This window comes from Mus pahari, chromosome 1 (assembly GCF_900095145.1).
Source record: "Mus pahari chromosome 1, PAHARI_EIJ_v1.1, whole genome shotgun sequence".
Lineage (NCBI taxonomy): Eukaryota > Metazoa > Chordata > Mammalia > Rodentia > Muridae > Mus > Mus pahari.
Window position 1 is genome coordinate 95,083,039 of NC_034590.1, and position 11,647 is coordinate 95,094,685.

The 11,647-nt window shown below is 47.1% G+C and overlaps 1 protein-coding gene across 1 annotated transcript in view; it reads left to right on the top strand.

Annotated features, from left to right (window-relative positions):
- Il21r (interleukin 21 receptor) overlaps positions 1–11,647 on the top strand; it is a 28,130-nt gene that overhangs the window by 7,993 nt on the left and 8,490 nt on the right. The window contains exon 2 of the mRNA XM_021211331.1: positions 9,668–9,730. Coding sequence (XP_021066990.1) covers positions 9,682–9,730 — 49 coding nt within the window. The 5' untranslated portion in view covers positions 9,668–9,681. The remainder of the gene's footprint in view (positions 1–9,667; positions 9,731–11,647) is intronic.

The window sequence follows — 11,647 nt, forward strand, 5'->3', positions numbered from 1 at the left end:
GTGTGTGTGTGTGTGTGTGTGTGTGTGTGTCTGTCTGTCTGTCTGTCTGTCTGTCTGTCTGTCTATGTGTGTCTCTGTGTGTATGTGTGTATATATCTGTGTGTGTGTGTGTCTATCTCTGTGTGTGTATGTGGTGTATACCTGTGTATGTGTATATCTTTGTGTGTGTGTTTCTGTGTGTGTCTGTGCATGTTGTGCATGCATTCGTGAAGGCTGGAGGTCACCCTTGGTTTCCTCTTCAATCACTCTCCACTTTACATTTTAAGAACTGAACATGGAGCTCCCTGGTTTGGCTAGACTAGTTGGCTGGCGAGCTCCTCCTGTCTCTGCCACCCCAGCACTGGGAGCATGCATTACCTCATACAGCTTCTCCATGGGGGTGGGGTTTCAATGTAAGTCCCAGTGCTTGGGCAGCAGGCACCTTACTGAATGAGCTGTCTGCCACCCCTCTGCTGTCTCTTCAGTCAGCACAATGCTGCTCCAGACAGACAGGGCAAGCAGCAGAGTTCCAGCCCTCCTCCATGCTGCTGGAGCAAAGTTCTAGATTGTTCAAACAGCAATGCCTTATTTTTCCTTTGCAGTCAGCTCCCAGTTTCTGAGATGGAGTGGAGTCAGGCAGCAGCTGCCTTCTTGTGTCAGTTTTATTTCACTTCTTAGCATGATGTCTTCAAGTTTCACCCGAATTGCAACATATGACAGGAGTTCCTTCTTTTTTAAAAAGGCTGAATAGCCTTCCATTTGTGCTTAGAGCACATTTTGTCAGTGAATGGACTAATTGCTTACACATGTTGTTTATTGTAAATTTCAGGGCAGTAAACAGGAGTGCGAAAACACATCACTGAACTGTCGCTTTAACCTACTTTGAATATATACCTGCTATTTATAATTTTAATTGCATTTTTCATCCTTGTATGACCCTACTGAATATAGAGAAGTGTTGCAACCTCCCCACATCTTCACCAATATGTGTCACTTTATTCTAGTTTTAGACAGTGGCCGTTGTGTCTGGTGTAAGGTAACTCTTTACTGGGACTTCGATTTTGATTTCCCGATAAACAGTGACACTGAGATGCGCCTTTGTGCTTGCTAGCCATTGTGAGCTCATTTAGAGAAAGGGCACTAGTCAGTTTTAACATGGAGCTGTTCCGGATGCAGTTACTGAGTTGCAGTGTTCCTTTTTATATGCTGGGTCCTACACACTTGTCTGCCATAGTTGGGGCAACATTGGCAGGAACATTCCTCTCTAGCTGTTTGAAGTTCGTCTGGTCTCGTTTTGGTTGCCTGTGCTCTCTCCTGGGACATCTATAGTTTTAGGCCTCTAGCCATCTCAACTTCATTCCTGAGTGTGGTTAAGATAGGAGACCAGCCTAAACCTGACACATGAGGCTATGCCCCTCTTTGACTATCTTCTTTATTTGTCCCAGGCAGACTTCAAACATGCTTGGTAGCCTAGGATGACCTGCAACTCCTGATGCTCCCGAATCCACCTCCAAAATGCTGGCATTACATTCATGTGCACTGCTTCTTGAAGTTCAGTCCTTCTGCCCCAGTGGTCCTGGTGACCTTGTAGATTATTTGATCATCTCCTGTGGGCTTGTTTGAGGGATATCTATTCTTTACCATTGTGCTCCATGTTTGTATTTATCCCAGTAACAATTATAATTGTGATTAGGTTTTCTCAAAGATTTATTTACTTTTATTTTCTGTGTATGGGTGTTTGCCTGCATGCATGTAGGTGCATGAGAGTGGCGTGTCTGTGGAATCCAGAAGAGGACATAGGATCCCATGTGACTAGAGTCCCAGAGGGTTATGAGACCCCGTGAGGGTCCTGTGAAGAACAGCCGGTGCTCTTAACCTCTGAGCTATCTCTCCAGCTCATTGATCACTGTAATTTAAAGTATGTTTTAAACCCCAGAAAGCGAGCTAGAGAGCCTTGCTTCCTCTTCTCCGGATTGCCGGCTTCTCGGGATCCTTCAAGATCCCGTTTGAATTCTAGGATGGTGTTTGCTATTTCTACACGAAGCACTATTGGTGTTTTGGCACAAATTACTTAACTTTATAGTTACTCTGTTGCCTTTCATCCCACGAAAGGATATTTTTTTATTTAGTGTCTTTCTCAGTTTCTTTCAATGTAAAGTGTTTTATTGTTTTGATGCTATTATAAATGGAAGTGTCTTATTTGTTTTATTTTAAGGTTTTTATTATCTTTAATTATGCACGGGCCTGTGTCTGCATGTGGATAGGTGCACACTCGTGCAGGAGTCTGAGGGGTCCAGAGGCATTGGGTCCCCGGGTCCCTGGAGCTGCAGGTGCTTGTGAGCCCTCTGCTATGGGTGTTGAGAACGTAGGTCTGGAAAGGCAGCAAATGCTCTTCGCCACTGAGCCATCTCTCCAGCGCCTTAACTTCCACTTGATTACTGTTTGAGGATATAAAATAAACCAATATTTATGTCTTAATATTGTATTCTTCAATCTTATGGGATTCTTGTCTTCAATCTAACTTTTTTCAGTGTGGAATCTTCAGAATTTTCTACATATTACCTGCAAACAGAGATAACGTAACTTCTTTCTTTTTATGTGCCCCTATTTCTCCTCTTGCCTAACTGTCCTGGCTAAGACTTCCAGTTGAACAGAAGTGGCAAGTGTGAGTCCTTGCCTTGTTTCCAATCTCAGAGTAAGCTTGTTTGTTTCACTGGGAGCTTTCATGTGTGCCTTTATTATGTTGTGCTGGGCTCTATTTCTGGCATGTCTTGGACCTCTCTAGGGCTCCGCCTTTATATCATTGCAGACACTTAGTTTTCTAATCTTCATGAGGCTTTTGTTGCCACCGATCTGTGTTGAATAGAACTGTTATCATAATAGTTCTTGGATTTTCCCCCCTATCTTCAGGGTGAAAACATGTTCAATATTTGAGTTGGGTGTGTTGGCACACCTCTGTAACCTCAGCACTCAAGAGGCTGAGGCAGAGGGGGCAGGAGCTTGAGGCCATTTTAGGAATGTTGCAAGATTCTAACTCAAGAAAAAAATACCCTGAGTAATTTGACCATTAAGGACACTGCTTGCTGTGCATACTGTTTGTGTATGTGCCCTTATCAGAGAAAAGGACATTCCTCTGTTCCTGCAATCGAGGGATTTTATTTTTTTGATGGGCTCTCAAAACCATGAATGGATCTCTCAATCCATTAAATACATTTTTCTGAACCTATTAAATAGTCAGATAAAAATGTCCTTTCTTTTGTAAATGGCATAAAATAGATGGCCAAAGCTATCTTCTATATTGACATAAATGGCATGAAGACAGCGTTAGCCACTTTTGTATCATTATATCTGAATGTGAGCTTTCTGTTAGGACCTCTGCATTTCACTTGTGTAAAAGATGGACTCTTTTTTCATGTCGACGGTTGACATCATGGTTGGTTTACCTTCCAGCCTAATTCATTTACAGTTAACGGACATACTCATGCATTTGGGATTAAGTCTGTGAAAACAAGTGCCGTGGTGTTTTTGTCTTTCTGATTTTTGGTTTCATGTACTCTTGTTCCTTTTCCCTTTTTATATGCTCCACTCTTGAACATGGCTACTATCAGAGGCTGATGGGGAATGTCTGCAGTCCTGGCTGCACAGGACTCGGGCCATCCTGGGCTATAGAAAAAACAATACCTCGCATGTTTGTTTTTTTTTTTAAAAAAAAAACAACAACAAACTACTGCTCTGTGTTTTCTGTTATCTTGTTTGTTTCTCCTTTATATAATGCTGTGCTTCTCTGAGAGACCTTAAAGGATATTTTGTTAGATATAAAATTATAGATTTAAATTAAAATTTTTCAGCCTTTAAAGCTTTTATTCTATTGCTTCCTATCTTCTTTATTTCTGTGTAAGTCAGCTGTCAGTCATATTATGCCCTCTTTGAAGGAAAGTGATTTTTCCTCTGTAGTACTTTCAATGTCCCTTTGTCATCATCATCATTAGGTTTGTGTTTGTTTGTTTGTTTGTTTTTTGGTTTTTCGAGACATGATTTTTCTGTATAGCCTTGGCTGTCCTGAAACTCACTCTGTAGACCAGGCTGGCCTCCAACTCAGAAATCTGCCTGCCTCTGCCTTCCAAGTGCTGGGATTAAAGGCGTGCGCCACCACTGCCCAGCTCATCATTAGTTTTTTGATAAAGGTTTTTTCTGTGTAGCTCTGACTGTCCTGGAACTCACCCTGTAGACCAGGCTGTCCTGGAACTAAGAGATCTGCCTGCCTCTGCCCCCTGAGTGCTTGGATTAAAGGTGTGTGGTACTTTTAATCTTTGTCTTTAATTTTAAATAAAGTTGTTCTACACATCTGGCAGGAACAATTTATTGGGGGGAAGGCTTATTTGGGCTTGCAGATGCAGAGGCATCAGTCCGTTATGACGGAGAGGGTCCCAAAGAACAAAGTAGTTCTGGCATGGTAGCCAGGAAGCCTAGAAAAGGGACAGACAGAGAATGCAGGGAGGGGACAGAACAAGGGACTTCCTGAGACATAACTCCCTTAACTGACTTCCTCCATGCCACCTCCTACTTTGTGCTGTTGCCCCATGCCCACTTGTTGGTCATGGGCTCTGTATGTAGCTCCCCTATCACGTTAACAGCATTCCAGGCACTGTGAATGAAGACGTGGTGCCTTTGAATGAAGCTGATGCTTTCTGGATAGCTTTTTCATTTCCTGCTAAATAGAAGCATCTGCTGAGGCGGTGATTCTAAGCTGCTTCTTCTTCTTCTTCTTCTTCTTCTTCTTCTTCTTCTTCTTCTTCTTCTTCTTCTTCTTCTTCTTCTTCTTCTTCTTCTTCTTCTTCTTCTTCTTCTTTTGGTTTTTTTGAGACAGGGTTTCTCTGTGTAGTTCTGGCTGTCCTGGAACTCACTCTGTAGACGAGGCTGGCCTCGAACTCAGAAATCCACCTGCCTCTGCCTCCCGAGTGCTGGGATTAAAGGCATGTGCCACCACCACCCGGCCGATTCTAAGCTTCCTGTATGCTGGTGAATGTGGGCACAGCATGGCTGGCTCTGAGGAAAGTTGCTGTCTGCATTCATTAGGTCACACACAACTGTTTCCAGACCACTTGGGTCACGTCATCTCTCCCTGGCTGTGAATGGCAGTTCCTGTGTATCAGACTCCGACCAATCTGATAAAATGTCCGTGGTAAGCCTGTGTGGTTTTATTTGCATTTCTTTGCTCCCTAAGAGGTTAAGCTCTTAGAATTCTCTGGGGCCTTCATTTGCTCCCCCTAACCTTCTCCACTTCCCCGAGTTACTGAAATGTGGTTAGCTACTAGTCTGCTTTATCCCAACCAGCCCTGGGGCCTGATTAAAACTCTGATACCTCCCCATGCAATAATGCATTCAGCACTCACAACCAACTTCAGCAAAGGCCTCTGACCAGCACTGATTGCAGAAAACACAGAATCAGAGAGGCTAGGTAATTTGCCCAAGGACACACAGCTGGGATGTAGCAGACTTCAGGCCCTCTGCTTCCCACTGTGATGGGATGCAGAAGCTCTTGGAATACCTCCTACCTTTCTTATGAGCCTCAAGTGCATCCCAGGAGAGAAGTCAGGATAGAGACCAGCATGACCAGAAGACCCCTTTGGGTGCCAAGAGTATGGGGAGGGAGTGATGGGGACACCTTCAGCACCGATGTCACTGTTTCCTTGATGCAGCAGCCCTAAGTGTATTCTCAGATCCCAGAGCAAGAGTATGAAAAAGCTGTCAGTGCAGAGGGCCAGCATCTCCATTTGGTGGCAGCCCATCTTCAACACTTCTGATACCTCTGTCCCCAACTTTTAAAGATAAACAGTGGGGACCGAACCCCAACTCCTGGAGTATCAGGAAGGTGGCATGACTGGGTTTTGTTTTGTTTTGTTTTGTTTTCTGTCAGCTGTTATATCTCACAGTGGTGTGCTAGCTTTTCAGCAAGTTGGCTGTGATTTGCTTAAGAAACTTTCATGCGGGCCCATGAGAGGGCTCAGTAGGTAGAGGTGCTTAGCTGGATGACCCGAGTTCAGTATCTGGGATCCACACAATGGAAGGAGAGAACCAACTCTTGCAGGTTGTCGTCTGACCTCCTTATGTGTGCTGTGACGTGTGCGCACGCACACACACACATGCAGTGTAATTAAAATAGGAGCATGTAACATCTACCCTGTGCCTGTGCCTGTTGCAGGTGTTTATAAGCACCGAGTTAATCTCCCAAGGGCTCTGACAGAATGGTACCTTTATCATTGGTACTTACAGGTGAGGGTCTGGGACTCAGAACAGTTAAGCCATCAGCCTGAGATCACACAACCTGGGTCTGAACTGAGGCTGTGCCAGCCCCATAGTGTGCTTACCCAACATGCTGCCCACTGCCTTTCGGCTTCATCCTGGTTAACTGTCAACGCTAATAACACACTATTTTCTTTTGACACAGCTTATTAGAGTAAAACGATGGTCAGCAAGTTAAAGATAGTAAGTACAGTAGTGCCATAAAAACCCTGAAGGTGGTAAGTGAATGGCGGAGGTTCTAGAACATTCTAGCCCAGCCAGCTAGAGCAGATGGACCACAGAGTTGGCATGTTAGGATAGGAAGGGCTGTGGTTCAGGGAGAGGACTCAGCGTGTACAGAGACAGCAAGGCCCTGGGGCTGTGGTGTTCGGGATAGGTGACTGTGCTGCTCAGGTTTTTGTCAACTTGACCCAAGCTAGAGTCATTTGGAAAGAGAAAACCCTTAATGTATAGAACACCTCTATTAGATTGACTGTAGACAGCCTGTAGGACATTTTATTGATTAATGATTGATGTGTGAGGGTGCAGCCCACCATGGGTAGTGTCACCCCTGGGCAGGTGGTCCTGGGTTATAAAAGAAAGCAGGCTGGGCAAGCCATGCAAGAGCAAGCCAGTAAGCAGCATCCCTCCATGGCCTCTGCATCAGCCTCTGCCTACAAGTTCCTGTCCTAACTTTGTTCAGTGATGGAGTGTGACCCAAGAGTTGTAAACTGAAATACACCCTTTCGGCACAGTTGCTTGTGGTCCTGGTGTTTATCACAGCGCCAGAAAACAAAGAACAGCAGGAGTGGGTATGGCTTACACCTGACACCCGGCTGCCACTGGCTGCTCTCAGCTCTGAGGTTCAGGGGTACAATGTATCCATGTCAGAGATGGCAACTGAGGCCCGGGTCTTTCTACAGAAAGATCAGATGGCAGCTGAATACTGGCCCCTCCTCCACTTTGCTATGTCAGGAAAAGGCACACAGAAATATAACTAANAGGGGGTCTTTGGGCTCATGTAAGTGAAAGGTTTATATATGGACATCAGATATAACCTAATTTATGTTCTTAATGTAGCCCTGCTGTTGTGGCTCTAATCTGAAGTGTTTAAATGCTTGTTCCTACGATTGGGGGCGGAGCCTGGATGAAGGAAGTAGGTCTCTGGCAGCGGGCCTTTGAGGGTGATACCCACCCTGTTTCCTGCCTTGCTCCCTGCTTGGTGGGCCATCGCGATGAGAACTGCCTCTGGCAAGCACCCTGTATGACCACTCCACCACACCTTCCTGTTGGGACAGGCTGAAGCCCCCGAAACCATGAACCAAGGTGCATCTCTAAGAGACTACCAAAGGTGTCTGCATGTTTCTGATAGGAGCCCAGAAAAGCATCAATATCAGGAATCTAGAGATGAGGTCAGGCTGTCTGTCACTTGCGTCCCTGAGCTTGTGTCTTGCCCTATCTGGGCCTGGCTCCATGCCTCGTCTGTGGACCATGCAGAAGGGCTGCAGTTGAGGGAGCCCACCGTAAGGAGGGCTGTCAATTCAGGTAGGCAGAGCAGCTGATGTCTGCCTGTGGCTTGTGCAGAGCTGTGTGGTATGGAGTGGAAGAGCTGAGGCTCTTGACAAAGGACGGAAGGGTATCCACTTTCCCTCTGGCTGAGGTGTGACACAGAGTTCTGCTCTGCTGGGGCGTCTGTCGCAGGTATGACACCTTAGAGAGGAGCAGGCTTGGAGCAAGCCTCCTATGGTCAGAGCTCACCTCTTCGGAGTGTCATATCAGGGGCAGGGGAGGGGGCTTTGCTCAGTCTGGTGCTGCACCAAAGCACTGGACCCTGGGAAGTGAGAAGGACGTTTATTCAGCTGAGGGTCTGGCATCTGGGGAGCCCAGGGGTATGGGCACCATCACGGCATGTACAGGGAGGTACAGCTGATGCACCAGCTTGGATCTTTCTTGCCTTCCTCCCACGACCTCCTCCCTGCTAGCCTTTCTTTTTCAATGCTGGAGGCAGAAACCAAGGAGTCATATATGTTTAGGCAAATGCTGGAATACCGAGTTCCATTCCTGCCATGATGTATTTAAAACTCAGACGCCCTAGACGTCACGGGCTCTGCCTTCATGACCTCAGCTAATCCTGATTCCCTCCGTTCTGTTAAAGTATGGTCTAGGTGATAGGTCTCTAACACACAAAGTTTGGTGTGTGTGTGTGTGTGTGTGTGTGTGTGTGTGACACAAACCATACCATAGGGCTTGTGAAGGCGGGGCCCACCCAAGATCAGGGTTACTCAAAGCAAGTTAGCTGACATTTTCCATAATATTTTTTATTCTAATACTGATGTTATAGTAATGACTATAATTACAATAGTTATAAGGCTGAAGCAGGAAGTTCAGAAGGTCATGATCAGTCTTGGTTACATAGTTAAGACTCTGTCTCAAGAAGACGGGTGGAAAGGAGGAAAATACACCCCTGTGGAAAAAGTATACAACCATGAATGTTAACCATGAATGTTAATTTTTAGAATGGGGTTGGAATAAAATTAAGCATTTATAGAAAAAGAGTAAATAAGTAATTTTGAAAGTGAAGCATTTTGGAAGGCCCTTGGGCACAGCGCTCTTGCTCTTCTGGTCCAGAACCTTCTGGACTCTGTTCTATCTAGCTCAGTCAGCCCCACACATGCCGTGTGTCAGAGCCTACGCCCAGCTTTCTCTACACACCACTTGCTTGAATTGTCACAAAGCTCTAGACAGGCCTTCATTGCTTCATTTTATGAGACCTAGAGATAGCAAGAGGCTGGCCTGGGGCCACACAGCTAGCCATCTAAACCTTGGCCCTTTACACTGCTTCTTTGATGGTGGTCTGGAAGGCTATTGACTCAATGCTGCTGGATTTTGGGGAAGCCCAGATGAAATGTAGTCTTATGGTGAGGTCTGGGATAGTGTCTGACCTGATCCATGCGGGGACCACCTTCCTTCAAGGCCCTGGTCCTTTCTCCACACTGGATAAGCTGGCATGCACAAGGCTCCTGAGCAGGTGGTCTCCCTGAGCTAGCACTTCTATAGGCAAAGGGCAGGAGGAACCTGTTGTTGTCCACCTATGGTTATTCTTCTGCCCACAGCATCATCACCCCCTTGATTCTACAGGGGCCCTTGTCTATTTCAGCCAGTCAGGGGCTCTCAGCAACTTTGTGTGGTGCCCTGACTTTCCTAGTGTGCCACTGTGGGCTACCCTGAACTTCCTATTTGAATAAGGATACCTCCTAGGTCCCTCATGGGCTAACCTCATCTTTAGTACTCAACAGGGGTCTTCTTTATGAGCTTTTGATGTGGCAGGGACTGACCCTGGGTGGGGAAGCCACTCAGTACCTGACCCCAGCTGGTTCACCACATATACCACACACTTTTCTTGCAGGTCTGGGACACAGCATGCCCCGGGGCCTGGTGCCTGCCTTACTCCTCCTGATTCTCCATGGAGGTAAGTCTCAGCTCCGTGACTGCAGGATGGATGGGGACCGTTTCCTCCCACAAGGCTCAGCTGACCCACATGGTGTTGTAGGCTCCTGGTCATGGCTGCTGGCCAACAACCCACAATCCACAGTCTCTGTCTATTTGACACTAAAACTGAATGCCTCCAATGTTTCCAAAGAGCTTCAGTAAACAGAAAGGCTCTCCACCATCACGGGAAGGAAGTCATGCTCTTGGTCTAACCTCTGTTCCTCTTTGTGCAAGATTCTCACTCAGGTCATCAACCCTCAGTAGGCTGGAGGAGAAGGGAGGTAGAGATAGAGAAGCCAGAATTCTGTTGGCAGTCCCTGAGGAAAGGCGTCAGAACTGCAGGCCAAGAGTCCTGTGTAGGGCAGTCTCCCCAAAGCCTAGAGTCCAGGAGCATTCCTCCTCAAGAGCTAGGAGATGAGAGGCTGTTTAGACTGCCCAGGGCGAGGGGAACTTGACTCTCTGCAGGATCAGCAACATTTGCTCTGGGTTTTACCGAAATATCCAGTACTTTAGTTCCCGTAGGAAACAGGCATGACTCTTGATTTCCCTTTCTGTTTGCAACACCCTGCTTGCTCTGGAAACCCCTATCATTCCTGCATCGGGGAGAGGGGGTTGGGGGGGCTGGGTATCAGGCACTTGTCACAAAGACTAGAATGTCATCTCCTGCTCCTCCTGTGGAACCTGGCTGTGTTGCCATCAGTGGAAAGACAGAGGTTCAGGGAGAATACAGACCCTATGGCCACCCTGTGGGTGGCTGCCTGACTCTTATGTCTGCCTCCATCCCATGGCACTAAGACAAAATATAAGGAGCTTGGGCAGGGTGATGGCTTAGGTGATGTGCTTGTCATTCCAGCCTCAGGACCCATGGAAGGGACCCAGTGCAGCTGAGCATACTTGCATGGGGGCAGGGGGAGAGGCAGATCCCAGGGACATGCTGGCCAGGCTGCTCAGCTAAATCAGTGAGCTGCAGGCTGGGCGAGAGAGCCTACCTAACAAACAAGGTTGAGAAAGACTGAGAAAGACCCCTGTCTCCAACTTGGGTGAGCCCACACACAGGGTCAAATGTCTACCTTTCACAGTCTGGGTGCTCAGTGCAAGATGCTCTATGCCTGGCAAAGTTCAGCATCTAGTTCCGGTGTGGTGCTGACCCTCTTGTTTTCATGATGGGAGGCAGGATGTGGGCAGAAAGAAATCTGGTCCCTCCAGCCACTCGTACACCAACACCACTAGGCCCTCTTAGGAGCTTGGTCTGGGGACTCTATTGCTGTGGAGGCCCTGCCTCCTCACATGCTCGGTGGCCTGAGCATTTGATGGGGCACACACATTCTAATACCAGGGCTCCAGGTACCTGTTGTGCTGCTATTAGTTCATTCATTTATTCATTCATTATTGAGCTTTGGAGACAAGGTTTTGGTATGTAGTTGTAATCCTCCTGCCTCAGCTTGCTGCTATGTCAATTCCATGTTATTTTTATTTCATAATTAGTCAGATACTTTTCCTTTCCCTTTGAGACAGGATCTGGCTGTGTAGCCCAGGCTGGTCTTAAATTAGGAATCCACCTGCCTCTCTTCCCCAAATGCTTGGGAAGGCAGATGTGCCCCATGCCTGCTCTACCTGTCATTTGCAAAGGAAACAAATGGCTGGGGTGATGGGGGAGAGGGTGGGGGAGCAGGAGGGAGAGAGGGTCAGGGAGAGGGCAGGGGAGAGGGTGGGGGAGAAGGTGGAGGAGAAGGTGGGGGAGAGGGAGAGGGTGGGGGAGCAGGAGGGAGAGAGGGTGGGAGAAAGGGAAGGGGGAGGGAAGAGAGAGGGAGGGACAAAATAGAGGAGAGAGACAGTTAATAATAATATAAATTTTAAAAAAACAAAAAGGGGGGGGGGTGGGGGGGGGGGGGGGGGG